This window comes from Plectropomus leopardus, chromosome 13 (genome assembly GCF_026936395.1).
Source record: "Plectropomus leopardus strain MGB_pleo_1.0 chromosome 13, ASM2693639v1, whole genome shotgun sequence".
NCBI lineage: Eukaryota > Metazoa > Chordata > Actinopteri > Perciformes > Serranidae > Plectropomus > Plectropomus leopardus.
In genome coordinates, this window is record NC_142188.1 from 655,867 (window position 1) to 682,500 (window position 26,634).

The 26,634-nt window shown below is 42.4% G+C and overlaps 3 protein-coding genes and 2 pseudogenes across 5 annotated transcripts in view; 4 read left to right on the forward strand and 1 right to left on the reverse strand.

Moving 5' to 3' along the window:
- Positions 1-1,708: 1,708 nt before the first annotated feature.
- lrrc73 (leucine rich repeat containing 73) lies at positions 1,709-10,568 on the reverse strand. The gene is made up of 7 exons (XM_088086932.1): positions 10,262-10,568; positions 8,595-8,904; positions 8,362-8,522; positions 6,995-7,117; positions 6,414-6,514; positions 5,891-6,137; positions 1,709-2,085 (listed from the first exon to the last, which is right to left on the reverse strand). Exons 2-7 carry the CDS (start codon positions 8,864-8,866, stop codon positions 2,015-2,017), a joined length of 975 nt encoding a protein of 324 aa, XP_087943058.1. The 5' UTR covers positions 8,867-8,904; positions 10,262-10,568; the 3' UTR covers positions 1,709-2,014.
- On the forward strand, positions 10,269-14,243 carry LOC148187590 (uncharacterized; annotated as a pseudogene).
- Positions 14,139-19,813, forward strand: LOC148187591 (protein NLRC3-like; annotated as a pseudogene). The gene is made up of 7 exons (XR_015778558.1): positions 14,139-14,846; positions 15,574-15,603; positions 16,474-16,587; positions 17,095-17,208; positions 17,418-17,496; positions 17,640-17,844; positions 18,008-19,813. The product of XR_015778558.1 is annotated as a protein NLRC3-like (transcript).
- Positions 19,814-21,185: 1,372 nt separating this feature from the next.
- Positions 21,186-24,735, forward strand: LOC121943349 (stonustoxin subunit alpha-like). The gene is made up of 3 exons (XM_088086939.1): positions 21,186-21,869; positions 21,978-22,024; positions 23,417-24,735. The coding sequence occupies exons 1-3, from the start codon at positions 21,859-21,861 to the stop codon at positions 24,061-24,063; spliced, it is 705 nt and encodes a 234-aa protein (XP_087943065.1). The 5' UTR covers positions 21,186-21,858; the 3' UTR covers positions 24,064-24,735.
- Positions 24,736-25,298: 563 nt separating this feature from the next.
- aifm2 (AIF family member 2, ferroptosis suppressor) overlaps positions 25,299-26,634 on the forward strand; it is a 9,354-nt gene continuing 8,018 nt past the window's right edge. The window contains exon 1 of one of the 2 annotated variants that reach the window (XM_088086916.1): positions 25,299-25,427. The gene's annotated coding sequence lies outside the window, so the exon portion shown is untranslated. Of the gene's footprint in view, positions 25,551-26,634 lie in introns of both variants that reach the window. The other variant, XM_088086917.1, reaches the window with a different exon arrangement.

Consider the following 26,634-nt stretch of genomic DNA (forward strand, 5'->3'; position numbering starts at 1 on the left):
GCAGAGGTGAAAGTGACTTCTTTACACGTACAGACGACTTTGTGTTAGTTTCAGCTTTAATCAGACTTTGGATTAATTATTTAGAAACACCAGGATGCATCGCTCCGTGTCTCATCCAGCCGCTCGCGCTGAGCTCTCATTATTATTACCAGGGGCAGATGTAATGTTTTGGGGGCCCGGGGCCACAAGCACATGAGCTTATTTTCAGCCTTTCTCTAACTGTGAATGTCGGCAGGCTGTTGGCAGCTATAGGAGAAGTAGGCCGACTCAAAAGTTTTTAATTCCTGAGTAAAATGATTAACAGCACAGAAGTTTGACAGAAGCTGAAGTCAGAGTCCTGCAGTCAGGAGAGGTTGGCCTATTATCAGCACAATGTGCTTCAATTTACCTGAAGTTTGTTTCAGATGGAGCTTTTCATTTTTATATAATGCTGGAAAGTTTAATAAATAATAATAAATCATATGTTTATTACTGTGCAACACACCATGGTCACATGACACTGTGTCAGTGAACTATGAGGGCAAAAAACAAACCACAAAAAGAGCAAAATAATCGTTCTTTAATCGTAATCAAAGTAAAATGTTCAGTTAATGGTGATACTGATTTTAGGTTTGAGGCTCGGACCTTTGCTGGGAGGACATTTTAGTACCTGGACCTCTGTGAGTTTTAGTAGAATAGGTCCTCCAGCTGGTGATGCTGCTCTACAGTATGTTTGTCATGTTCAATGTCTGACAGAAAATAAATATTTAAACCCAAATTAACCTGATGATATCTTCATATCTCACTGAGGAGTCAAAGGAACCTTTAAGCTCGACAGAAATCATGATTTGATGGATATCGTGATAAATATCGATATTGACTGATATGAAAAAATATCTTGATAAGACTTTTTTCCATATCGCCCAGCCCTACTAACATACAGCTTTAAATGAATAGATTTTATATTTATTTTACAGGATTTTAGAATTCTTTACAAATGTTCGACAGTTTTCAAAGAAAATATTTTGGTGATTTTGTCTTTTTGTTCTTTAAAAGCTTTGGTAATATTTCAAAGAAAACATACCTTGTGTTTTCTTCAGATTTGTTGGCAATCTTGTATTTTTACATTTCAGTGATTTTGTTTTTTATTCTTTCAAAGAAAATATCCCTTGCGTTTTCATGGAAAATTTGGGAGATTTTTTTTTAAGAAATTTTGTGATTTTTTCAAAGAAATTATTTTTCCTTTACCTTTTTTGTTTGTCTTCAAAATTTTTGTTGACTTTGGAAGAAAACATGCCTTGTGTTTTATATGAAATTTGTGGCATTTTTAAAACACATTTCAGCCATTTTTGGAGGAAAACATTTGCTTTTTTGTTCTCCTCCAGTGAATGGTTTTACTTTTGTTATTTTCATCTTTAATTATCTTTGGCAGTTTTTTCATTCTTTGAATTTTTTATTGACTTTCAAACCAAACATGCCCTGTATTTTTTTTATTATATGGCAATTTTCTTTTTTCTTTTTTTATCAGAAAATATTTTGGTGATTCCTTTTTTACTTAAAGATTTTTGTTGTTTTTAAGATTTTTCAAAGAAAATGGGCCTTGTGTTTTCTTTAATATATTTTTTTAACAATCTCCATTTTCTTCTAATTTTTAAAGAAAATACCGCCTGTTGCCGTTCACGGTCAGCGAGCGAGCGTTCAGAGGAAGGAGGAGTCTGAGTCGTCATGGTTACGAAGCTGTAAACAGTTTAATAATTGTGACATCAGAGCAGCAGAAGAAACCAACAGAGCAGAACTACATTCATCAGAAACACACTCACACCCGTCTGTCTGTAAGACACTTGGTGTGTTAATAAAGTTTTGTGCCGCCACTCGTCTCCGTGTGTGTGAACAGGTGCTACATCGAACCATGCAGAGCATGTGATTGGCTGTCAGCCGTCAGGTGATCCGACAGAGAAGTGCAGTGCAGAAATAAACCAACCAAACAGAACCAGGTGAAGGTCAACAGGAAGTGAGTGTGAGCGTGAGGGAGGGGTCACATCTCAGTCTCAGCCAATAAGCTCTCACCTAGACCTGACGTCAGCAAGACCATCTGCGGGCCCGAGTCTGTAAGGGTTAAAGAAGGACACGTTCAGAGTCTGAGAGGTTAAAGGAGGACACGTTCAGAGTCTGAGGGGTTAAAGGAGGACACGTTCAGAGTCTGAGAGGTTAAAGGAGGACACGTTCAGAGTCTGAGGGGTTAAAGGAGGACACGTTCAGAGTCTGAGAGGTTAAAGGAGGACACGTTCAGAGTCTGAGGGGTTAAAGGAGGACACGTTCAGAGTCTGAGGGGTTAAAGGAGGACACGTTCAGAGTCTGAGGGGTTAAAGGAGGACACGTTCAGAGTCTGAGGGGTTAAAGGAGGACACGTTCAGAGTCTGAGGGGTTAAAGACAGACACGTTTAGAGTCGCCCCTCCCTGAGCTACCACCTTATCGTGGTGGAGGAGTTTCCGTGTCCCAGTAATCCTAAGAGCTCAGTTGTCGGGGGCTTTATGCCCCTGGTAGGGTCACCCATGGCAAACATGTCCTAAGAAAGGGACCAGACAAAGTGTAGCACACCGGACCCCTTCTGATGAAAAAGAAAAATGGTTCAAAGTTTCCCTCGCCCGGACGTTGGTCACCGGGGCCCCCCTGGAGCCAGGCCTGGACTCTCTTCCACTCTGGAGTTGCCACTGGTGAGAGGCGCCGGGCAGGGGTGGCAATACTTATTGCCCCCCGGCTCGGTGCCTGTATGTTGGAGTTTACCCCGGTGAATGAGAGGGTAGAATACCTCCGCCTTCGGGTGGGGGGACGGATCCTGACTGTTGTTTGTGCCTACGGTCCAAACAGCAGTTCAGAGTATCCACTCTTTTTGGAGTCCTTAGAGGGGGGGCTGGAGAGTGCTCCTTCTGGGGACTCCCTCGTTCTGCTGGGGGACTTCACCCGAGTGGTGTTTTGTTATTGGACTTCTGTGCTCGCCACAGATTGTCCATAATGAACACCATGTTCAAGCATAAGGGTGTCCATATGCGCACGTGGCATCAGGACACCCTAGGCCGCAGTTCAATGATCGACTTTGTAGTCGTATCGTTGGACTTGCGGCCGCATGTCTTGGACACTCGGGTGAACAGAGGGGTGGAGCTGTCAACCGATCACCACCTGGTGGTGAGTTGGCTTCGATGGTCGGGAGCACGCCGGTCAGACCTGGCAGACCCAAACACATTGTGAGGGTCTGCTGGGAACATTTGGCAGTCTCCCATCAGAAGGAGCTTCAACTCCCACCTCCACTTTGGCCATGTCCCGGGGGACGTTGAGTCCGAGTAGGTCATGTTCCGTGCCTCCGTTGTTGAGGCGGCTGATTGGTGCTGTGGCCATAAGGTGGTCGGTGCCTGTCGGGGCGGCAACACCCGAACCCGTTGGTGGACACCAGCGATGAGGGATGCCATCAAGCTGAAGAAGGAGTCCTATTGGGCCTTCTTGGCCTGTGGGACTCCGGAGGCAGCAGACAGATACCGGCAGGCCAAGCGCAGTGCAGCTACGGCTTCGCGTAGGCGGAAACCTGGGTGTGGGAGGAGTTCGGTGAGGCCATGGAGAACGACTTCTGGACAGCTTCGAAGAGGTTCTGGACCACCATCCGGCATCTCAGGAGGGGGAAGCAGTGCTCTGTCAACACTGTGTATGGTGGGGACGGGGCACTGCTGACCTCGACTCGGGACGTTGTGGATCAGTGGAAGGAATACTTCGAAGACCTCCTCAATCCCACCGACACGTATTCCGGTGAGGAAGCAGGGTCTGGGGACTCGGGGGCGGGCTCCTCTATCTCTGGGGCTGAGGTTGCCGAAGTGGTCAAAAAGCTCCTCTGTCTTTTTATTTCAGGTTTTTAAAGAAGAAATGTTGGCGATTTATTATTATTTTAACATTTTTGGGTTTTCTTTTCTTAAACAACTTTTTCATCTTTAATTTTTTTCCAGCAGTTTTCAAAGAAAAAAAATGTCTTTTTTTAAAAATTGTTTGGGTGATTTAAAAAGGCTATTTTTGCTATTAAGAATTTTTGGCAATTTCCTCTTATTTTTTATTGTATTCTAAAGATTTTTTTTTTTTTTTTTGCAATCTTCCTTTCTTTAAACATTTTTGTGAAACAATATGGCCATTTTGTTTATCTTTAAAAATTTGGGGCATTTTTTTTCCTTGAAAAAGTTTGGAAATTTTTAAAGGGTTAAAGGATTTTTTTGCAAATTTCTTTCCTTGAAAAAAATTTAGGTGCTTTTCAAAGAAAAAAACAGTTGCTATTTTTGTCTTTTAAGTTTTTTAGGGACATTTTTTTGTGAAAAAATGACCAAAAATAACACTTTTTATCAAAGCCACGAAATGTAAACACACAAATTATCAATGTATTTTCAAATTTCAGACGGTCCTTGAACATACTTTTCCAGGCCTGGAAACTGAGTCAACAGAAACAGTTCTGCTTGTGTCCACAGGAGGCGCCACCTTAAAGCTCCTCGTAGCTGCTTTAATCACTTCCTGAATTATTGATCTGTTCTTTGATCGATTTCCTCGGCTTCAGTTCATCTCACTCCACAAAGTTTCTCCGTTAACTCGGTAAAATCACAGCGTGACTCTTCAGTTTCGGACAAAATAAAAACAAACTGATTCAGCGTGATTCTGGACGTAGCCAGGCTAACGGTTTCCTCCTGTTTCCAGTCTTTATGCTAAGCTAAGCTAACCAGTCAATCAGTCAGGATTTCACTCTAAAAACTCATCTGGAAAATGAAAATATCAAATAATATTTCTAAAAAATCAGCTTAACATTCGAACCAGACATTTAGGGTCCCGTCTGCACAGACACGTACGAATATTTCTGAAAACAGATATTTTTTCCTCCATCAAAAAAAAAAACACCTAAAAAACCAAAAAAAAGTCCTGTCCACATGACGTCCATATTACCTGATATTTCTGTCCACACCAGAACGCAACACTTAAAAAAAAGATGCTTGTGGTGATTTACAGAAAAGTCATTTTTTTCTAAATATTGCCAACATTTTTAAGAAGAGATTTTATTGATTTCTTTCAAAAGTTGGGATTTTCTAATCTTCAAAAACAAAAACAACAAAAAATGTTGATGATTTTTTTTCTTTTAAGGTTTCTATTGATTTATAAAGACACAATTTTAGCCTTTTTGGTGATTTTAAGGCTAAATTTTATTATTATTTATTTTTCTTAAGATTTTCAAAACATTTTTATAGAGAAAATTTTGACTTTTTTTTCTTTTTAAAAAGCAAAAATGTCGAGTAAAATATCTGTTTTCAGTTACTCTATACATGTGAACAGGACCAGGACCAGGACCAGATCCAGGACCAGGTCCAGGAAATGCAGAATATTCTTCATGAACTGGGATGAAACCAGTTTCACCAGTTTGACACTAAAACTCTAATTTACAGAACACAAACTCTACAGTCACTGAGGACACCACAGAACCAGCTGATACTTGGTCCTGGGACAGAACCAGCTGATACTGGGTCCTGGGACAGAACCAGCTGATACTGGGTCCGCTGGGACAGAACCAGCTGATACTGGGTCCTGGGACAGAACCAGCTGATACTGGGTCCGCTGGGACAGAACCAGCTGACACTGGGTCCACTAGGACGGATGAATGGAACAGAAGATGTCCTGTAATAGCTGCATAGCTGAACCAGTATGATGCCCTATTCCAGTTGAACCAGTATCAGCTCTTGTGGTCAGTCTAATAATTAGTACCAGTAGAACCAGTATGATACAGAGGAGCAGTACTGGTTCTGAACTGGTTTTGTGCGGTCAGTTTGTGGGACAGTCTGGAGGGTGAGGAGGGACGGTGGTCTGGGGGTGAGGACAGAGGGGGGAGTGATCAGCCCTTACTGCTGTGGGGGAGCCAGGCGACGGGCTGGTGCTTGTCTCTGATTGGCTGGTACTTGTCTCTGATTGGCAGCAGGGCGCTACTGGAGGCGGGGCCTGGCGCCAAGGGCGGAGCCTCTCTGTCGTCCTCGTCCTCTCCCTCGGACAGCAGGTCGCAGATCTGCTGCTGCAGCTCCGGACTGATGTTGTTCTCGGCCAGGACCAGAACCCGCAGGCTGGTCGGGTAGTTCTCCACCATGTCCAAGAAGACCTGGACACAGAGAGCGCCGTCATTCAACACAAAACTTTATTTTCTCTCACACACACACACACACACACACACACATTCAGGAGGGTGAACTGGTTTTAAGGGTCTGAACTGGGATCAGGTCTAAGTGAAGGTCTGCGGTGTTGGAGGCTGTTCAGATCAGTGCTCCCTCAGCTGAACGACTGAAGACACTGACAGGGACACTGACGGGGACACTGACGGGGACACTGAGGACGGCGGTGGAGTAAAGAGGAGGAATGAGCTCTGTGATTGGTCGACCTGTGCTGATTGGTTCGTCAGTCCAGTTCCTTCCAGGTCCAGGACCTCCAGGGTTCTGCTGGACGCCACTGCAACCGCCAGCATCCCCGCAATCTGATCACCTGGAAACAGAACCAGGACATTCAGGACCAGGACCAGGACTCCGAGTCACAGCAGTGTGTGCAGTGTGCAGTGTGCAGTGTGTAGTGTGTGTAGTGTGTGCAGTGTGTGTGTGTGTGTGTGTGTGTGTGTGTGTGTGTGTGTGTGTGTGTGTGTGTGTGTGTGTGTGTGTGTGTGTGTGTGTGTGTGTGTGTGTGTGTGTGTGTGTGTGTGTGTGTGTGTGTGTGTGTGTGTGTGTGTGTGTGTGTGTGTGTGTGTGTGTGTGTGTGTGTGTGTGTGTGTGTGTGTGTGTGTGTGTGTGTGTGTGTGTGTGTGTGTGTGTGTGTCTGTGTATGTGTGTGTGTGTGTGTGTGTGTGTGTGTGTGTGTGTAGTGTGTGTAGTGTGTGCAGTGTGTAGTGTGTGCAGTGTGTGCAGTGTGTAGTGTGTGCAGTGTGCAGTGTGTGCAGTGTGCAGTGTGTAGTGTGTGTGTTGGTGCTGGTACCCAGCGGGTTGTAGTCCAGGTTGAGCACTCGGAGCTGTGAGCTGTGAGCCACAGCGATGGCGAGGCGAGCCCAGCCTTTGGAGCTGATTCCTGGGTTAGCGCTCAGAGTCAGCTCCCTCAGACCTGCACGCACACACACGCACACACACGCACACACACACACACACACGCACACACACACACACACACACACACACACACACACACAGGTCTACACACGTTCCACAGACTGTCTCCTGGTGATATTGGTGGGACAGTGAAGGGTTAAACCCCTCAATGTGCAGTGACGGCATGTGGACGTCCAAGCTGCTGAATTCAGGTTATCTGAGCCTGAAATAACAGCGTCCCAGGAGACAGAATGTCCCCTGCTTTTTTGAAAAACTGTCCACTTCCTGCGGACGTTTGATCAGACCTGCTGCTCTGACTCAAACTCGTCTGATTTTTAAGAATATTACTCCTCATTTCAACAAATCTCATGATTTTTTTGTCATTGAATTAGTTTATTGCTGAAGAGAGCTCAAATGAAAGCTTCTGTATGTCAGAGCATTACATTTCTCTCTATAAAGACGACATGGAGTCACGGCGTCCTGATGTCACGGCGTCCTGATGTCACGGCGTCCTGATGTCACGGCGTCCTGAGGTCACGGCGTCCTGATGTCACGGCGTCCTGAGGTCACGCCCTCTTTGTGTGTGATGTAAGAGTTATTCTGTAGTCAGCAGCCACGTGTTTGGAAGTTAAATTCTGGCAGATTTTTACAGAGCTGCTCTGGTGTCAGGTGTCTCTCAGGTGTGTGTCTCAGGTGTATCTCGTGTCTCTCAGGTGTCTCTCAGGTGTGTGTCTCTAAAGTGTGTGTCTCAGGTGTGTCTCTCAGGTGTGTGTCTCAGGTGTATCTCTCAGGTGTCTCTCAGGTGTGTCTCTCAGGTGTGTGTCTCAGGTGTATCTCTCAGGTGTCTCTCAGGTGTGTCTCTCAGGTGTGTCTCTCAGGTGTGTGTCTCAGGTGTGTCTCAGGTGTGTCTTTCAGGTGTGTCTCTCAGGTGTGTGTCTCAGGTGTGTCTTTCAGGTGTGTGTCTCAGGTGTGTCTTTCAGGTGTGTCTCAGGTGTGCCTTTCAGGTGTGTGTCTCAGGTGTGTGTCTTAGGTGTGTCTCAGGTGTGTCTTTCAGGTATGTCTCTCAGGTGTGAGTGTCTCAGGTGTGTCTCAGGTGTGTCATTCAGGTATGTCTCTCAGGTGTGAGTGTCTCAGGTGTGTCTCAGGTGTGTCATTCAGGTATGTCTCTCAGGTGTGAGTGTCTCAGGTGTGTCTCAGGTGTGTCATTCAGGTATGTCTCTCAGGTGTGAGTGTCTCAGGTGTCTCTCAGGTGTGTCTTACCTGACTTTGCTCCGTCCGGCGGCAGCATCCCACAGATCAGACCCAGCGCCTCGTCTCCCAGCATGCAGTCTCCCAGATCCAGACAGACCAGCGCCGGGTGGGTGGACAGCGCCGGGTTCAGGGTCACCAGGCCGGCGTCCAGCAGCGGGCTGCCGTGGAGACTGGAGGGGGCGGGGTCAGAGTCAGCAGGAGTTTTAAGGGCCAATGGGATGAGTGTTGGGGTCTGTACTTACAACAGTGTCTGCAGCGAGCGGTTGGTCTTCAGGGCGTCCGCCAGGTGCCGCGTCCGGCTGATGCTGGAGACCACGCCCAGGTTCAGGTTGAGCTGAGCGAGCGAGCGCGAATCCGCCACGCTGCGGCAGACGCGTCCGAAGTCGCGGTCGGAGAGCTGGCAGCCGCGGACGGACAGCAGCCGCACGCCGTCCTCCTTCAGGCTCTCGCAGATGTCCTGGACCTCGGCCGCCGACAGCAGCTCGCCCGTGATCTGGATGGAGGCCGGCAGCATCCTGGACTGCACTGGGATCACTGGGAGCACTGGGACACCTGCAGGGACAACACAGACACCAGTCTGACCTCTACTGGTGGACAGCGGGAACTGGACTGACTGACCCCCATTGGCTGGCACCAGGTGGCATCACTTCCTGTCTATGGTCTGCTACAGCTGACTCAGTTCAGTGAGAATTACTGTTAAAGAACCATTAATGTGTTCATAATAATGACAATAATAATAATAATAATAATAATCATAATAATAATGATAACAACAACAACAATAATAATAATAATAATAATAATAATAATAATAATAATAATAATAATGAATGTATTATAAAATATATATAAAAAGTATAGAACATAAAATATTTGAAGATATATATTAAAAAGATATAAAATAAAATACAAAAAACTGACAAAAAATAAGATATTAAAATAAAATAAAAACGGTTTTAGAATATGAATCTAAATAAATATAAACAAAAATAAAAATATATAAATTTTAAAACAAGAGAAATAAACAAACAAATATCAAAAATAACACATAAAAATATATTAAAACATTAAAAAAATAAAAGGCATGAATGATAAATGTGAATACTCAAAAAAGAGAAAATGAAAAAAATCTAAATGTTAAAAAAACGGAAATACACAATATAAAATATATCAGTTTTAAAAAGATAAATATAGCAATTAAAATATTAAAATAATAATAATAATTAGAAATATATCACAAATGTAAAAATAAATAAAAAGTAAAAAATATAAAAACATAAATAGGACAAACAAAATATATAAAAATATCTATTTATCTATCTATTTATATATACACAAAACTATTTTAAAAATTAAAATGAAAAAAATAAAAATATATGTATAGATAAATACTATGTAAACAAACACCACTTTATACTTTTATGATATATACAAAACCAGCCTCAAGTTAATCAGGTATAGAAAATAACTCAATTGTTCATTATCTCGTTTTTTTGTTTTTGTTTTACTGTATTATTATTTTCATTATTTTTATTTTCACTGTTTTTTAAACTGTCATCATTATTAATGCATTATTATTATTATTATTATTATTATCGTTATTATTTGCATTTATTTGTGTTATTTATTGATGATTTAATATGTGTGTTTGTCAGCAGCTGAAGACTCAGATCATCTTTCTGCAGCAAAATACAACAAACCTGATTTTCAATAATCGATTAGCTCTATTCTGATCAGCTGATCACTTTCAGATGATTCATACACGGATGAAAGCAGACACAGCGGAGCTGATCAGTCATCAATGACTCTAAAGTATTGATGATCACCAATAACTCGAAAGTACTGATGATCAGCTGATCCCACGAACAACCGATCAATCTGATTGGCTGCAACAAGAAGATCAATTAACCTGACAAATGATCGATCAGCTCACGCGGAGGGGATCGGGACTCTCACGCGCTGATGTCATCGCTGGCTGCTCCGGTGCCTTTGATCCCGCCGCAGGCCACGCGCCGGTTCTGATCCGCGGCGGCGGACATCAGGAGGCGATCGATCCCGGTGTCGATTGAACGGTGTGATGAGAGGCGAGCGGCGGGGGGTCGGTGTCCTGCAGGCGGGCTGGGGGTCGGTGTGAGGGTCGGCGCGAGCTCCGCGAGTCTCGGTGTGTTTCTGCAGGTGACCGTTACTATGAGACTCAGAGAGAGGCGGGAACGGAGAGAGGGCTCACTCTGACCGGTTTCCCGAAAACACTGTACACAGAGCAGCGACTGAACCGCTCACCTCATCTTCATCATCATCATCATCATCATCTTTACCGTCATAATCATCATCATCATAATCTTTACTGTCATCATCATCTTCATCATCATCATCACATCATCTTCATCATCTTCATCATCATCATCATCATCTTCATCATCTTCATCATCATCTTCACCCTCATCATCATCATCATTATCTTTACCTTCATCATCATCATCACCTTCATCACATCATCTTCATCATCATCATCATCTTCATCACCATCATTATAATCATCATCTTCACCGTCATCCGCATCATCACCTTCATCACCATCACCGTCATCATCATCATCATCATCATCATCATCATCATCATCATCATCATCATCTTTACCGTCATCATCATCATCATCTTTACCGTCATCATCATCATCATCATCATCTTTACCGTCATCATCTTCATCTTCATCATCATCATCATCATCACCATCATCTTCATCATCATCATCATCATCATCATCTTTACCGTCATCATTATCATCATCATCTTTACCGTCATCATCTTCATCTTCATCATCATCATCATCATCACCATCATCTTCATCATCATCATCATCATCATCATCTTTACCGTCATCATCATCATCATCATCTTTACTGTCATCATCATCATCATCATCATCATCATCATCAACTTTACCGTCATCATCATCTTCATCTTCATCTTCATCATCATCTTTACCGTCATCATCATCATCATCATCATTATCATCTTTACCGTCATCATCATCATCATCATAATCTTTACTGTCATCATCATCTTCATCATCATCATCACCATTATCTTCATCATCATCATCTTTACCGTCATCATCATCATCATCATCATCATCATCATCATCACCACCATCATCTTCATCATCATCATCATCTTTACCGTCATCATCTTCATCATCTTCATCTTCATCATCATCTTCACCCTCATCATCATCATCATCATCATCATCATCACCACCATCATCTTCATCATCATCATCATCTTTACCGTCATCATCTTCATCTTCATCATCATCTTCACCCTCATCATCATCATCATCATCATCTTTACCTTCATCATCATCATCACCTTCATCACATCATTTTCATCATCATCATCACCTTCATCACCATCACCGTCATCATCATCATCATCATCATCTTTACCTTCATCATCATCATCACCTTCATCACATCATCTTCATCCGCATCATCACCTTCATCACCATCATCATCATCATCATCATCACCATCATCATCATCATCATCATCACCATCACCATCACTATCACCATCATCACCATCATCATCATCATCATCATCATCATCATCACCATCATCATCATCATCACCATCATCATCACCATCATCCTCATCATCACCATCACCATCATCACCATCATCACCATCACGGTCATCATCATCATCATCATCATCATCACCATCATCTTCATCATCATCATCATCATCATCATCTTCTTCATCATCTTCATCATCATCATCTTTACCGTCATCATCTTCATCATCTTCATCTTCATCATCATCTTCACCCTCATCATCATCATCATCATCTTTACCTTCATCATCATCATCACCTTCATCAATCATCTTCATCATCATCATCATCTTCATCACCATCATCATAATCATCTTCACCGTCATCCGCATCATCACCTTCATCACCATCATCATCATCATCATCATCATCATCATCACCATCATCATCATCATCACCATCACTATCACCATCATCACCATCATCATCATCATCACCATCACCATCACCATCATCATCATCTTCACCGTCATCCTCATCATCACCATCACCATCATCACCATCATCATCATCATCATCATCATCATCATCACCATCATCACCTTCATCAGGAAAAATAAAAAAGTAAAAATGATCAAATTAATTAACATCAGTGAAAAAAGGGACTGAATTTAAACAGGCTGTTTATCTGATGAATATTATACGCATAAAAATTATTGTTATATTAAATAAAATATTATCTAATTATTATCAAAGCCCAGTGTGTCAGACAGCTCTGTGAAAACAGAAAGTTTGACTGTGACAAAAAGATATATTATAAAACATATTTATAAAACATAAAAAAGTCACGTTTTTGCCACTACAGATGAACTCAGATGAAATCATGTTATCAAACTTTTCTTAAATGTTTCTTTGTATCTTGATAGAATAGTTTTCAAAAATACAATATATCGATCAATATATATTTATTATGTAATATGTATTATATACATTTTTTAAAAATAAATGTGATCTATTTTTTTTAATTTAAAAATATTATAGAAATATATTTCTCTTTAGGTTTTATATATTATATAATATATATTACAAAAAATGTTAAAAGACTGATGTAAAACTAAGTTAATAAGGTGATATTTATTTGGAAAAAAACATTTTGATAAATCTCTAAAAAAGTGAAATAGTTAGTGTTTAATTTTCTAAACTTTTTCCACATTATGGTGTCATTTTAATCCATTTAAAACATCGGAATATAAAAAAATTAAAGGACCAACCAAAACAGTAGAATCTTTCCCATCAAATGTGAATGTTTATTTAAGGTACTTCCTTATTAAATAATAAAATATTTATGCCTTTTTTGTTGTTAATTTATAGTTTAGACGTAAAAATAAAATAAACACGATGTCAGTCTGTATATTTAAAAACTTTATAGAAAGATTTTTGTTCAATAAAGTTGAAAAACAAACATTTGACTCAGACTGTAGAAACTACAACATCCCGCTCAGAGTGACACCTCTCCTGCAACAGACGATCTCTGCAGCTGTGACGTCACCTCTAATCCTCGCGCTGTGCCGTCACGTGCACAGAAAGACGATTATCGGTTTATTAATAACACTAGTTATTGATCAATGATCGGAGGCTGCTGCTGCCAATCGATCAGCGCGCGCGCCCGTCCCGATAACAAAAACAAACCGCCTCAATCACCCGACACCACTTCCGGTACGAATTTTCAAAGTAAAAGCCCACGCCCTTTTGCTGTCAGTGTTTCTGATCAGTTTGATTAATGATATTTTCTGTCATCATTTAAATTATTCATTTTAAGTTTTAAAAAACAAAACAAACAAGCAAAACAACAAACCAGCTTCATGTTTGCTTTTAAATCCATTGTTATGTTAACTGATTTAGAAAAACATTAATGATTATTTATAATATCTATTTACTGTTTCTGTTTCAATTTCATGTTTATGTTTTCAAGATTAAAGATTAGACAGACAGAGATGTCAGTTATATATCATATTATTATTGTAATTTATATAGAATTTAACCCTTGGGGGGCTTTACTTTTCACTCCTCATGGACATTTAGTCCGGACTGAGTATCCCGACCGAAAAAAAACTAAAGTGCTGAAATAGTTCAGCTTTTCTTTTCTTTTTCACGGTGCAGAGAGGAGGATCAGCTCTGATCCTCCTCTCTGCTCCTCCTCTTCTGGTCTGCATGTTACTTTCACTTTTGACTCATCGTGTCGCAGTTTGTCGTCTCCGTCTGAAGCTTTGACTTCTTTCTCCGTGACACTAACGGAGGAGCAGAGAGGAGCAGAGAGGAGCAGTGAGGAGCACTGAGGAGCAGTAAGGAGCATAGAGGAGCAGTGAGGAGCAGAGAGGAGCACTGAGGAGCAGTGAGGAGCAGAGTGGAGCAGAGAGGAGCAGAGAGGAGCACTGAGGAGCAGTGAGGAGCAGAGTGGAGCAGTGAGGAGCAGAGTGGAGCAGAGAGGAGCAGAGAGGAGCACTGAGGAGCAGTGAGGAGCAGAGTGGAGCAGTGAGGAGCAGAGGAGCAGAGAGGAGCAGGTAAGGAGCGTCACTCCGCACTATTTGACTCTCTGGAAACTCCCAAACTAAAGTCGGGGCCCACGCACGCGCATAGAAAGGTGTCAAGGATCAACAGATGAGGGCGCGCGCACTCAGGTGCTTCCTGCTCGGTGCGTCGGGAGCGAGCTTAAAAATATGGAGGAGTGAAACAGCCAAAATCAAAAATAAATAAACGCACTCTGCGTCATTGGACGGCCAGGCTCCGTTTACGCTGCTGTGGCGCACGTGAGCGCGTGCTGGGAGCAGTCGGCGGTGACCGGTTCTCCGTGAACGCGCTCAGAGTGTGAAGCAGAAAGGGTTAACAGAGACAGCTGATGACCTCCTTCATGGCTCCTGTTTCTCTGCCTGAAGCTGCAGGTTTGTGGAGCAGCTCAGTCACAGAGAGCTCTGATACTCTGACTTTAACCCCCGACTCACCAAGACAAACACAGAAACATCCAAAATACATCACAGCTATTCATCAGGAGCTACATTTAGGGAAATATGATCTGACACCAAAGTGGTACATTTACGAGGAAAATGGGACTAAAAAGGTAAATTTACGAGAAAAAACTTTGACATTAAGACATTAAAGTGGTAAATACTAGAAAAAAAATGTTAAATTATAACTAAATTTAATTTCATTGAATGCTTAAAATTCAAGTTTGTGTGCATGAAAATTTAGCTCTTAAATCTCAGTGAATATTTGATATTTTTGTCATAAATTTACCACTTTAATCCTAGTTTTCCTTTCTTTTTCTTGTTGGTTAAACCCTTAATTCGAGGAGATGATCCATGTTTTCTTTCTCATAAATTTACCACGTCATTCTCAGAGAATAACTGTTTCCAGGATTTTTCTTGTAAATTTACCACTTAAATGTCAGAGAATATTAATTATTTTTTGTATCTTTACCTCTTGAATCTCAGAGATGATCTGATTTATTTTCCTCATAGATCTTTCTTTTTACTGTCAGAAAATATTCAGTTTTTATACATTTACCAACTTTTCTCTGATCGATACTGAACTAATCTGACAGCAGACGCTTTACATGATGGACACGTCTGTCTCTCTGTCTCTGTCTCTGTCTCTGTGTGTCTCCACCAGGACGCTGCAGGTGATCTCCAGCATGAAAAGGTATCTCACTCAACACTTGACGTCTCATTTGATTCAGTTTCACCTTCAACATGTTGATGAACTCTCTGTTTCCTGTTTCTCTGCTCTCTCACCTCCACACTCACTCACAACAAACCTCCACATCACTGATGCTCAACCTGCGGCCCGCGGGACAAATCTGGGACTCACACTGGGAACTGTTTTTGTCCTTTTAGTGTCCAGAAGGTGCCAGAGAGCATAAAACAGCATCAACACAGAGCTTGTTGACCAAAAAATGTCCTAGAAACATCTTTAAATCTGACAAATGTTCTTACGTCCAAATGTCCTAAAATCATGGAAACATCCTCAAATCTAAAAAATGTCCTAAAATATGAGAAATTTGCAAAAATCTGAGAAATGTCCTTAAATCCTAGAAGTGTCGTAAAATCCTATGAATGTGCTACAAGTCCTGGAAACGTACTTAAATCCCAGAAATGTCCTAAAATATGAGAAATGTTTCCTAGAATCCTAGAGACGTCTTCAAATCTTCGTAAGCGTCCCACTGAGAAATATCACCTCGTCAAATCCAAAATTTGAATTTCTGGTTGGGAAGTCGTCCGTCTTCGGTGTTGACGGACGTTTCAGACGTAATGTGGAGACAGCGTGAGCTGAAATCGCAGCTCTGCATGAAGACGTCGAGTGTTGACTTTTCCTCGTGACACATAATTCCATCTTGTTTCCACATAATCTTCAGCTGTTCGGCGCTCACACACATTTTCTTCACTACGTTCAGTGAAACTTTGCTGTGTTGGTCCTTTTCATGTTGATAGCTGAGAGTTTCTCAGCAGCTCCTGAGGCTGAAGATTAAAAACTGAATTTCTCTCCCTGCTGGTCTTCCTCTCTGTGGACCAGGACCCATCAACCTGGACCCGGACCAGGACCTGACACCAGCCGTGTGACCCCCAAAACTGAGCGGTCACATGATCGAGGCATGGATCTGAAAGGACGAGACGTCTCTGCTGCACAGTAAGCTGAAATGAAATGTCGAATGAGTACAGAGAACATTACAGCCCGCTCTCACTGAAAACACAACCACACAGGTGGACTGTGCCAGCAGCTTATTACAGCTGACATTAATGTAAGGCGGCGCCCTCCAGTGGCTGTAGGAGTCACAGCAGGAGCAGAAGAGGAAGTGAGCGAGCAGAACACGTGACAAAGCACACGTAAAGTTGTTCAAATATCAGAGAAACACCTTCAGGGTGGTGGGCGGCTCATACAAACACGGGACTTTTACCCAGGAGACTGCTGTTTGTGTCCTAAAGTCAACGCTGACTTATTTTACTAACAACGTATCCTAGCGTGTTGGAACAAGATCATCAGGTCAAAGACATGAAATAAATGAAAATGCGTCCCTGTCCTCAGAGGACATCAGGGTCCTTTAACGGCAATAAAACAAGTTTTACTTTCACATGAAATCAGTGAAACCAGAGGTAGAAATACTTTGTGATCAGTAAACTTCACTGTTTCTCTCAGTTTTCAGCAGCAGAGAGAAAAGTCTCCTGTACCCAGCTGTGTGTCCATGAAGAGTGATCGGTCTCTGGATCGTCCGACTAACTTCAAAGATGGACGCCGTCCTGATGACCCAGAGTAAGACCTTCAAACTTATGAAACAGATGGGCGTGATGTTACACAGATCCTGAATCAGTCGTCCATCCTTGTCAGTGTTGTTTACATCTGATCTTCAATCATGACTGAACACAGTGTTTTTAACTCCGTGTTGTCGGCTTGTTTGAGAATCATAAACCTTCTACAGTCGGTGGTTCAGTGTGAGCTGATTGTTGATGGTTCCTCCACAGGGTGGACCAGCAGAGCTCAGAGGTTCCCAGTGGTCAGTCTGCCCGGCAGCATCAGACACACCTGGACTCCATATTTACGGTCTGTTCATGTCCAACGACGACGTCTCCACCCGTTGTGTTGACAGTCGTCTCCGTGCTGCACTTTGTAGACCAGTGGACTGTCAGTGTGTCCAACGTGGATCTGATGTCTGATTGTGTCCTTCATCTAATAATCTGTTCCAGGAGCTGGAGGACAACATCGTCACTTTTGTGAAGAACGAGCTGAAGAAGATCCAGAAGGTCCTGAGGTCAGATTACCCAGAATGCTCTGAGAGTCAGAGGGAGGACGAGGAGCAGAGGAGGAGCAGCAGAGAGGCGTTTCTGAAGATCACCCTGAACTTCCTGAGGAGGATGAAGCAGGAGGAGCTGGCTGACTGTCTGCAGAGACGTAAGAGGATTTCTATACAGATTTAACATGATGGATCAATGGGACCTTTACTGACGTCTCAAGAGACGGACCAAAATATATTCATGTACTCAGTCTGTGAGGACATGACCTGTTGAAATGTCCTCTTTGACTTATTGATCTTCTTTGTTGTTTTTTCATTCAGGAAGTCATTCTGCAGTTTGTCAGCGTGAACTAAAATGTAACCTGAAGAAGAAGTTCCAGTGTGTGTTTGAGGGGATCGCTAAAGCAGGAACCCCGACCCTCCTGAATCAGATCTACACAGAACTCTACATCACAGAGGGAGGGACTGCAGAGGTCAATGATCAACATGAGGTCAGACAGATTGAATCAGCATCCAGGAAACCAGTCAGACCAGAAACGACCATCAGACAAGAAGACGTCTTTAAAGGCTCACCTGGACGAGACCAACCGATCAGAACAGTGATGACAAAGGGAGTGGCTGGCATCGGGAAAACGGTCCTAACACAGAAGTTCACTCTGGACTGGGCCGAAGACAAAGCCAACCGGGACATCCGGTTCACGTTTCCATTCACGTTCAGAGAGCTGAATGTGCTGAAAGAGAAAAAGTACAGCTTGGTGGAGCTTGTTCATCACTTCTTCACTGAAACCAAAGAAGCAGGAATCTGCAGGTTTGAAGACTTCCAGGTCGTCTTCATCTTTGACGGTCTGGATGAGTGTCGACTTCCTCTGGACTTCCACAACAACGAGATCCTGACCGACGGCACAGAGTCCACCTCAGTGGATGTGCTGCTGACAAACCTCATCAGGGGGAAACTGCTTCCCTCCGCTCGCCTCTGGATAACCACACGACCTGCAGCAGCCAATCAGATCCCTCCTGAGTGCGTTGACATGGTGACAGAGGTCAGAGGGTTCACCGACCCACAGAAGGAGGAGTACTTCAGGAGGAGGGTCAGAGACGAGGAGCAGGCCGGCAGGATCATCTCCCACATCAAGACTTCCCGAAGCCTCCACATCATGTGCCACATCCCAGTCTTCTGCTGGATCACTGCTACAGTCCTGGAGGACGTGTTGGAGACCAGAGAGGGAGGACAGCTGCCCGAGACCCTGACTGAGATGTACATCCACTTCCTGGTGGTTCAGACCAAACTGAAGAACGTCAAGTATGACGGAGGAGCTGAGACAGATCCACACTGGAGTCCAGAGAGCAGGAAGATGATGGAGTCTCTGGGAAAACTGGCTTTTGAGCAGCTGCAGAAAGGAAACCTGATCTTCTACGAGTCCGACCTGACAGAGTGTGGCATCGATATCAGAGCAGCCTCAGTGTACTCAGGAGTGTTCACACAGGTCTTTAAAGAGGAGAGGACTGTACCAGGACAAGGTCTTCTGCTTCGTCCATCTGAGTGTTCAGGAGTTTCTGGCTGCTCTTCATGTCCATCTGACCTTCATCAACTCTGGAGTCAATCTGATGGAAGAACAACAAACTACATCCTGGTGGTCTAAAGTCTTAGGAGACAGACCTGAACCAACACGTCTCTACCAGAGTGCTGTGGACAAGGCCTTACAGAGTCCAAATGGACACCTGGACTTGTTCCTGCGCTTCCTCCTGGGTCTGTCACTGCAGACCAATCAGAAACACCTACGAGGTCTGCTGACACAGACAGGAAGTAGCTCACGGACCAATCAGAAAACAGTCGAGTACATCAAGAGGAAAATTAACGAGGATCTCTCTGCAGAGCGAAGCATCAACCTGTTCCACTGTCTGAATGAACTGAATGATCGTTCTCTGGTGGAGGAGATCCAACAGTCCCTGAGATCAGGACGTCTGTCCACAGATGAACTGTCTCCTGCTCAGTGGTCAGCTCTGGTCTTCATCTTACTGTCATCAGAAGAAGATCTGGACGTGTTTGACCTGAAGAAATACTCTGCTTCAGAGGAGGCTCTTCTGAGGCTGCTGCCAGTGGTCAAAGCCTCCAACAAAGCTCTGTGAGTACAGAGAGACTTTAATTCATTCAAACAGCTGTTCATACATGACTGTCTCTGAGAGGACAGACACATTAATGACTTTCTTCAATGTCTCTTCAGGCTGAGCGGCTGTGAGCTCTCAGAGAGAAGCTGTGCAGCTCTGTCCTCTGTCCTCAGCTCCCAGTCCTCCAGTCTGAGACACCTGGACCTGAGTAACAACGACCTGCAGGATTCAGGACTGAAGCAGCTGTCTGCTGGACTGAAGAGTCCTCACTGTCCTCTGGAGACTCTGAGGTCAGAGCCAGTTACAGATAATCTGGGATGATTTCAGGTGTTTGTTTAAGGTTCCTGCAGTTAAAACAGCCTCTCTCGTGTCAGCGTCTCTGAATCTGTCGAAGGTTTAACAGGATTTGAATGTTCTCAGTTCAGCTCCAGCTGCTGTGCAGCACACAGATATGAACTCCAGCTGACACAGAGAAGACCATTATATTATGATATCATGGTTTTTGGATGTCCTCTTTCTTCCTGAGTGAATCATAATTAACTGTAAGGATTTTAACCTGTGCTGAGAGGAGATTATGCTCTTCATCTCCAGATTTAGTGACTCCTCGCTGGCTGCCGTCTGGATGAAGTTAATGTTTCAGTTTTACTGAACAAATTTAAAGTGTTGTTGTTCTGGACTCAGTGTTAAATGCAGCTCTGTTATTATACTGTGAGCAGAGCTGCTGACTGAGATTTGGGTTCTTTTTATTCTACTTCAGTCGAGACTCATTAATCAAAGATGATCACATTTTAACTCAAATGTTTCTCCTCTTGTTGGTTGTTGTCTCTTCAGGCTGAGTGTCTGTAAGCTCTCAGAGAGAAGCTGTGCAGATCTGTCCTCTGTCCTCAGCTCCCAGTCCTCCAGTCTGAGACACCTGGACCTGAGTAACAACAACCTGCAGGATTCAGGACTGAAGCAGCTGTCTGCTGGACTGAAGAGTCCTCACTGTCCTCTGGAGACTCTCAGGTCAGGATTCATCCACATGTTTAACTGACGGCCTCTTAAATCCTGATGATCCAGAGAGGACTCAAAGAGCTGACAGTAATGTTGTCAGATGCTTGATGGACAGTAGTGGGTGTTTGGTTGTGAGCCGTCAAAAATCAGTCCTAATGTTCCTGTAACTCCACAGCAGGCGACAGTATGGCAGTACTGCAGTCAGCACCCTCAGATCATGTGACCTGTGTGTCGTTTTGTGTGTTTGCAGTCTGTCGGGCTGTCTGGTCTCAGAGGAAGGCTGTGCTGCTCTGGCCTCAGCTCTGAGCTCCAACCAACGCAGCGCCAACCAGCGCAAAAAACAACAATCCAGCCCCACATCATTTATTATGTGGAAAATAACTTAATATTTTTGTTTTTTCATGTAAAACTGTGACATCATATAATCCAACTGGCATTTAAAGGGTTAAAATCCCCCAAATGTTGAAATGTTTGGTCGTGTTGATCAGGACTGAAGCTGATTTAAAGGTTTAACCCATCATTTGTACACAGTGTATTATAGAGCCATCAGAAACATGTTTTATGGAGAACATAAACCTCCTTAAAAAACCTCATGCCATCTGCAGCAACACAGCCAGAATGATGGACAAAACTAAAGTGAGAAATGAGACATTTGGACACAAATGTCCACAATGAGACCTGAGGGTTAGAGGGAGTTTTGGGTTTGTCCCCTGGCTGATAAGTGGGACTCAGCACAGAGAGGACTGTGCTAATATTACTGTAATATTTTCAGCTCTAAAGGACAGAAAATAGAAAGCAGTGTTGACTGTTGCTAGGAGACGTGATGTGAAAGTTTGTCCGTCCAACCGCGGACCCCGACCTCCTCCGTCAGAGGCTCGTCCTCCTTTACTTCTGACAGACAACGGTCATTATTACACAAACACAAGAGGGCGCTCATCAGCACCAAAACAGCTGCTTTGAAAGCTCCAACAATCAATACTTGTGTATCGACGAGCGATCGGCTGACTGTGTGTGATGGTGAAGTGTTGAAACTCCACCTGCTCAGGTACGCTGAACTCAAAGATCATCAGCTGATGAATAACAGGTGGTGAACACGTAGAGAAACACACAGCTGTGTGTGTGAGAGTGAGGTCATGTCCATGTTTCCATGGTGACAGAGGAAGTGCTGCTCTGACCCCCCTCCTCCTTTCAGGGCGGAGCCTGCTGGAGTCCGATGGTTGAGACCAGGTCTGAGGAAGTGTGAGTGTGTGTTTTTTTATCGATCGCAGCTTTATTTAACGAAATATGAAGAAAACATGTCAGACAAACAAGAACACAAACATACATGAGAGCACGAAACACTGACTGACTGACTATTGTACACACAACATAAGAAATAATCACAAATAATCACAATAACAAGATAGAAAGCAACTAAATGGACACAGATATCAATAATAAATATATAAAAATACTTCTTCATATCATATCAGGAGTTTCACCAAATCTAAAATTTTAGTTGGGTTGAATAAAGTGAATAAAGAATTTCCCCTGTAAAATAAAAACAGAAACAACATAATTCATGTTTTTGTTTCTTGTATCATCAAAGTAGTCAATTATATCTCTGAGGGTAAAATCATAAGTGATGTTAAAAATATTAAAAATGTGACAAAATAAATCAGAGCAAATATTCTGAGGAAGTATGAGTTTTTTTTAAGCTTTATTTAACAGAAGAAATGAACAAAATAATTCAGACAAACAAGAACAAAAAACATTCATGAGAGCTAAAAAATGACATTCTGCACCGAAGATTATAAATACATACACAAAACATACATACATTACAAAACATAATATCAGCATATAAACCAATGAAATATTTGAAATGTTATTTAATAAAAGGACACAGACAGTAATAAAGATAATACATACAGTATTCACATTACATCAGGAGTTTCAACAAATACGTTTTTGTAATAATCTAAAAATGTGTTGCTTGTTTGTTATTTATGAGTGAGAGAGAAGAAAGTGTTGAATTAAAATCAATCAAGAAAATATCAAGAGGAGCGTGAAACTAAAAATGTTTTCGTGAATAAAAATTCCTCATTAAAATAAAAAAATTAACAACATAATTGAAATATTTGTTTCTTGTATCATCATAATAGTCAATTATATCTCTGAGGGTAAAATCATAAGTGATGTTACAGTTATAAAAACACGACAACTTAAATCAGAGCAAAAATTCATGGTGATAAAACAGTGAAAAACTCAAAGGATCAAAGTTTGATCAGCCTGCCCACAGAAAGAACAAGAGTTTTCAGCATCTGCAGACTTTATTTCTTCACAGTTTTATTTTGAAAAATGTGAGCGGCACGTGTATGATGACATTTCCTGTCCAGTCTGCTAACAGCATTGAAAATGAGTGGAGATGTAATCTGTGAGATGTTTCCCTCATCACAACAGAAGAGTATAATTGTGTTGTTAAAGCCGTTCCTTCTGCTTTAATGCATCTTATCTGAGGACGTGTGAGCGTGTTTTTAACTCTTCACGCTGTGACATCACTCATTCACAGCTCTGATGTCATCATCACAGCCATGATCCATTAATAACTGATAACTAATCAATAACTTTGTGTCTTCTTCTCTCCGTCAGATTCCTGTCAGCTCACAGTCGACACAAACACAGTAAACAACAAACTCAAACTGTCCAAAAACAACAGAGAGGTGACACGTGTGAGAGAGGATCAGTCATATCCTGATCATCCAGTCAGATTTGACATCTGTCCTCAGCTGCTGTGTAGAACTGGTCTGACTGGTCGCTGTTACTGGGAGGTCGAGTGGAGAGGAAGCGTTCATATATCAGTGAGTTACAGACGAATCAGCAGGAGAGGACTCAGTGGAGACTGTGTGTTTGGACTGAATGATCAGTCCTGGAGTCTGATCTGCTCTGATGATCGTGGTTACTCTGTCTATCACAATAACAGAGTAACACCCATCACCTCCTCCTCCTCCTCCTTCTCCTCCTCCTCCTCCTCCTCCTCCTTCTCCTTCTCCTCTGTCTCTGGTAGAGTAGCAGTGTATGTGGACTGTCCTGCTGGCTCTCTGTCCTTCTTCAGAGTCTCCTCTGACTCTCTGATCCACCTCCACACCTTCAGCACCACATTCACTGAACCTCTTTATCCTGGCTTTGGGCTCTGGTCCTGGTGTCCTGGTTCCTCAGTGTCTCTGTGTCCTCTGGAGGACAGACAGTCTCCTCCTGTCAGTGATCACAGAGTTCAGTGTGTTGAGGATCACAGCTGATGGGAGGTCCCAGACTGTGTGTAGGATGTGAGTTTGACCTGAGGGAGGCGCTAGAGGACAGATGATGGACTCATGAAGGTCCTGAAGAAGCATCAGTGTGTAAACTCTCCTATAGACTTTGATCCTCTTCAGAAGAAAAACCCTAAAACCATCAGAGTTTGGACGCTGTGTGAATAAAAACACAACACAATGATTATATACATATTATCATACAACAGCTGGAGGTTATAAATATATAGTTTCCCACAAATACAGCAGAAAACACGTCAGAAATGAAACTGTGGTTCATCTCCATGTTGAGTCATTTGATCTCTTTCATATAAAGTCTGTGTGTCTGTGAATCTCTGAAAACATGAATCATTCCCACTTTAAATATTTCTGCCATCACATGTTTGTCCAGATACAAATGAAATGTTGATTTTGTCTCTGCGTGCTTTGTTACGAAAACCCTTTAAAGTCCATAAGTTGTTATCACGACAAAACAGAAAAAACTTTTAGGGCATCCGTACTTTGTAAATAAAGTTGACTTTTTATTGTTAATTTTTTAAAGGGGGAATTAAAATCAAAATTAAAAGAAAAGAAAATGTCCAGAAAGCTAAATTCATAATACTTAAAATTACTATAAATTGTGTTGCAAATGATAATTAAAATCAATTTTCACCTTTTTTGTAATTTGTTGTTATTTGTTATTGTTGTTGTTGTTGTTTTTTCTCCTTACCGTTATTTTCTCTTTCTTTCTTTCTTTTTTTTTTTTTTTTTGCTTATTTTCAGTTAATTTTCTTTCAACTTTTTTACTAATTTCTTTAATGGCTAACTTTTCAGCCATTTGTTGTGTTATATTCATGAAATTAAATTAAACAAATATAACATTTTAATAAAAAGACACAAAAAAGAAGAAGTTAAATTACATTAAACAATTAAAAAATAATTAGAATACACAAACACACAAAAGAAGAAAAAGAAATGAAATAAAATTAGAGAAATAAAAAGAAAGAAAGAAAGTGAAATTAAATAAAAAAAAATAAAAAGAAAAATGAGGAATGAAATTGAACAATTAAAAAATAATAAACACACAGAAAAAAAGAAAACGGGTGACAGTTACGCTGATAGCTGTCGGGTCTTCAAAGGTGAATTATTTTTTTTTAAGTCTCATATTCCGACAGAACCTGAAGGCACCACCGGAGCACGCCCCGCCCCCCTCCCCTCAGGTGAACAAAGCGGAGCTGTGATTGGTGGAGAGCTGGTGTCGTTCAGGCGCTCGTGCAGAGCTGCAGAAAAACAGAAAAAGAAGAAGAAGACGGAAGAGGCTCGAGACTCCAAAAACACGATCAGATCCATCGATCAGACTCCGGCACCTGAGACAGGTGAATCCACTTCCTGTCTGTGCTGTTAGACACGTGACCGAGAGAACAGCTGATCGGAGCTGTGAGGCAGCGCGAGGACGCCGAGGAAACACCTGGAAAAACCCGAAAACAGCCGAGGAGGAGGTACTTGTACTCTGCAATACTGCAGTTTAAATACTGCGCTGCAGGAGAGAATCCCGCTCAGCAAGTTTCACTCAGAAGTGTAAACAAAGTAAATTATTGTGTAAAATAATTTCAGTGTGATCTTTATACTAAGAACAGACGTGTGTGTGCGTGCAGCGTCAGACTAAGATTAACCCTTTAAAGGCTGGATCGTCATCGGCTCGTTTGTGCTGCGTTTCAAAACTTTTAAAAAGATTTAAAAAGCATTTCTTAAAAAAAGGCCACAACAACTTGGCATAAAATGTGCTGCAAAGTGCAAGAAATTATTACACCTGGGGAAAAAAACATATATACATATATATGTACATGTACATCTATAAGTGTATATATATTTGGCTGTACTATCAGTGGCTGAAGAGTATAAAGTAGTGGTGGCGAGATGAAGTGTCATGAAGCATTGAAACTTTCCATCCAGTTGGTTCACTCGTGTGTCGAAACTGTGCCATCAAGCGGACAATAAATGTAAAACAGGCAGAGTGATTATAATGACACCATGGTTTTGGTGCGTGAAGCTTTGAATTGAATTGTGCTTAAATGATGATGCCAATAAACCAATAATATACTCATTAATAAGCTCGAATAGATTGCAAACAAACGCACAAACCCTCGAACCATTTCCTGAATCAGTCACGTGGTACAGTCGGCCCCCGAGGCTTCGAACATCACCACATACGTCAGCGATACAAGCCTCGATACGCGCTTCACAGAAATCTTCATGAATTACTCGACACACGCCTCGAAGCGTCGACAAAGAAGGACACATCACGAGTGTAAAGCAACAAAGACACGACAGGCCATGATGCTGTGAGACAGCAAGGACGAAAGAGAGCGCCAAGCAGGCATCGTGGTCGGGACGGGCCGCAAGTGGTCATCCAGCAGAGCGCTGACAGAGGCGGAGGATCGACTCCATCGTGCTGATGTTGTTGGGACAGTAGCCCAGGACAGGCTTGGACTGGGTCGCTCACCAGAACAAGCCGGAAAAAAGCTGACCCAAAGGAACAACGAAGCGTGGTGCAGAGAGAGATCCGGAAGGCTGAGGAGGAAA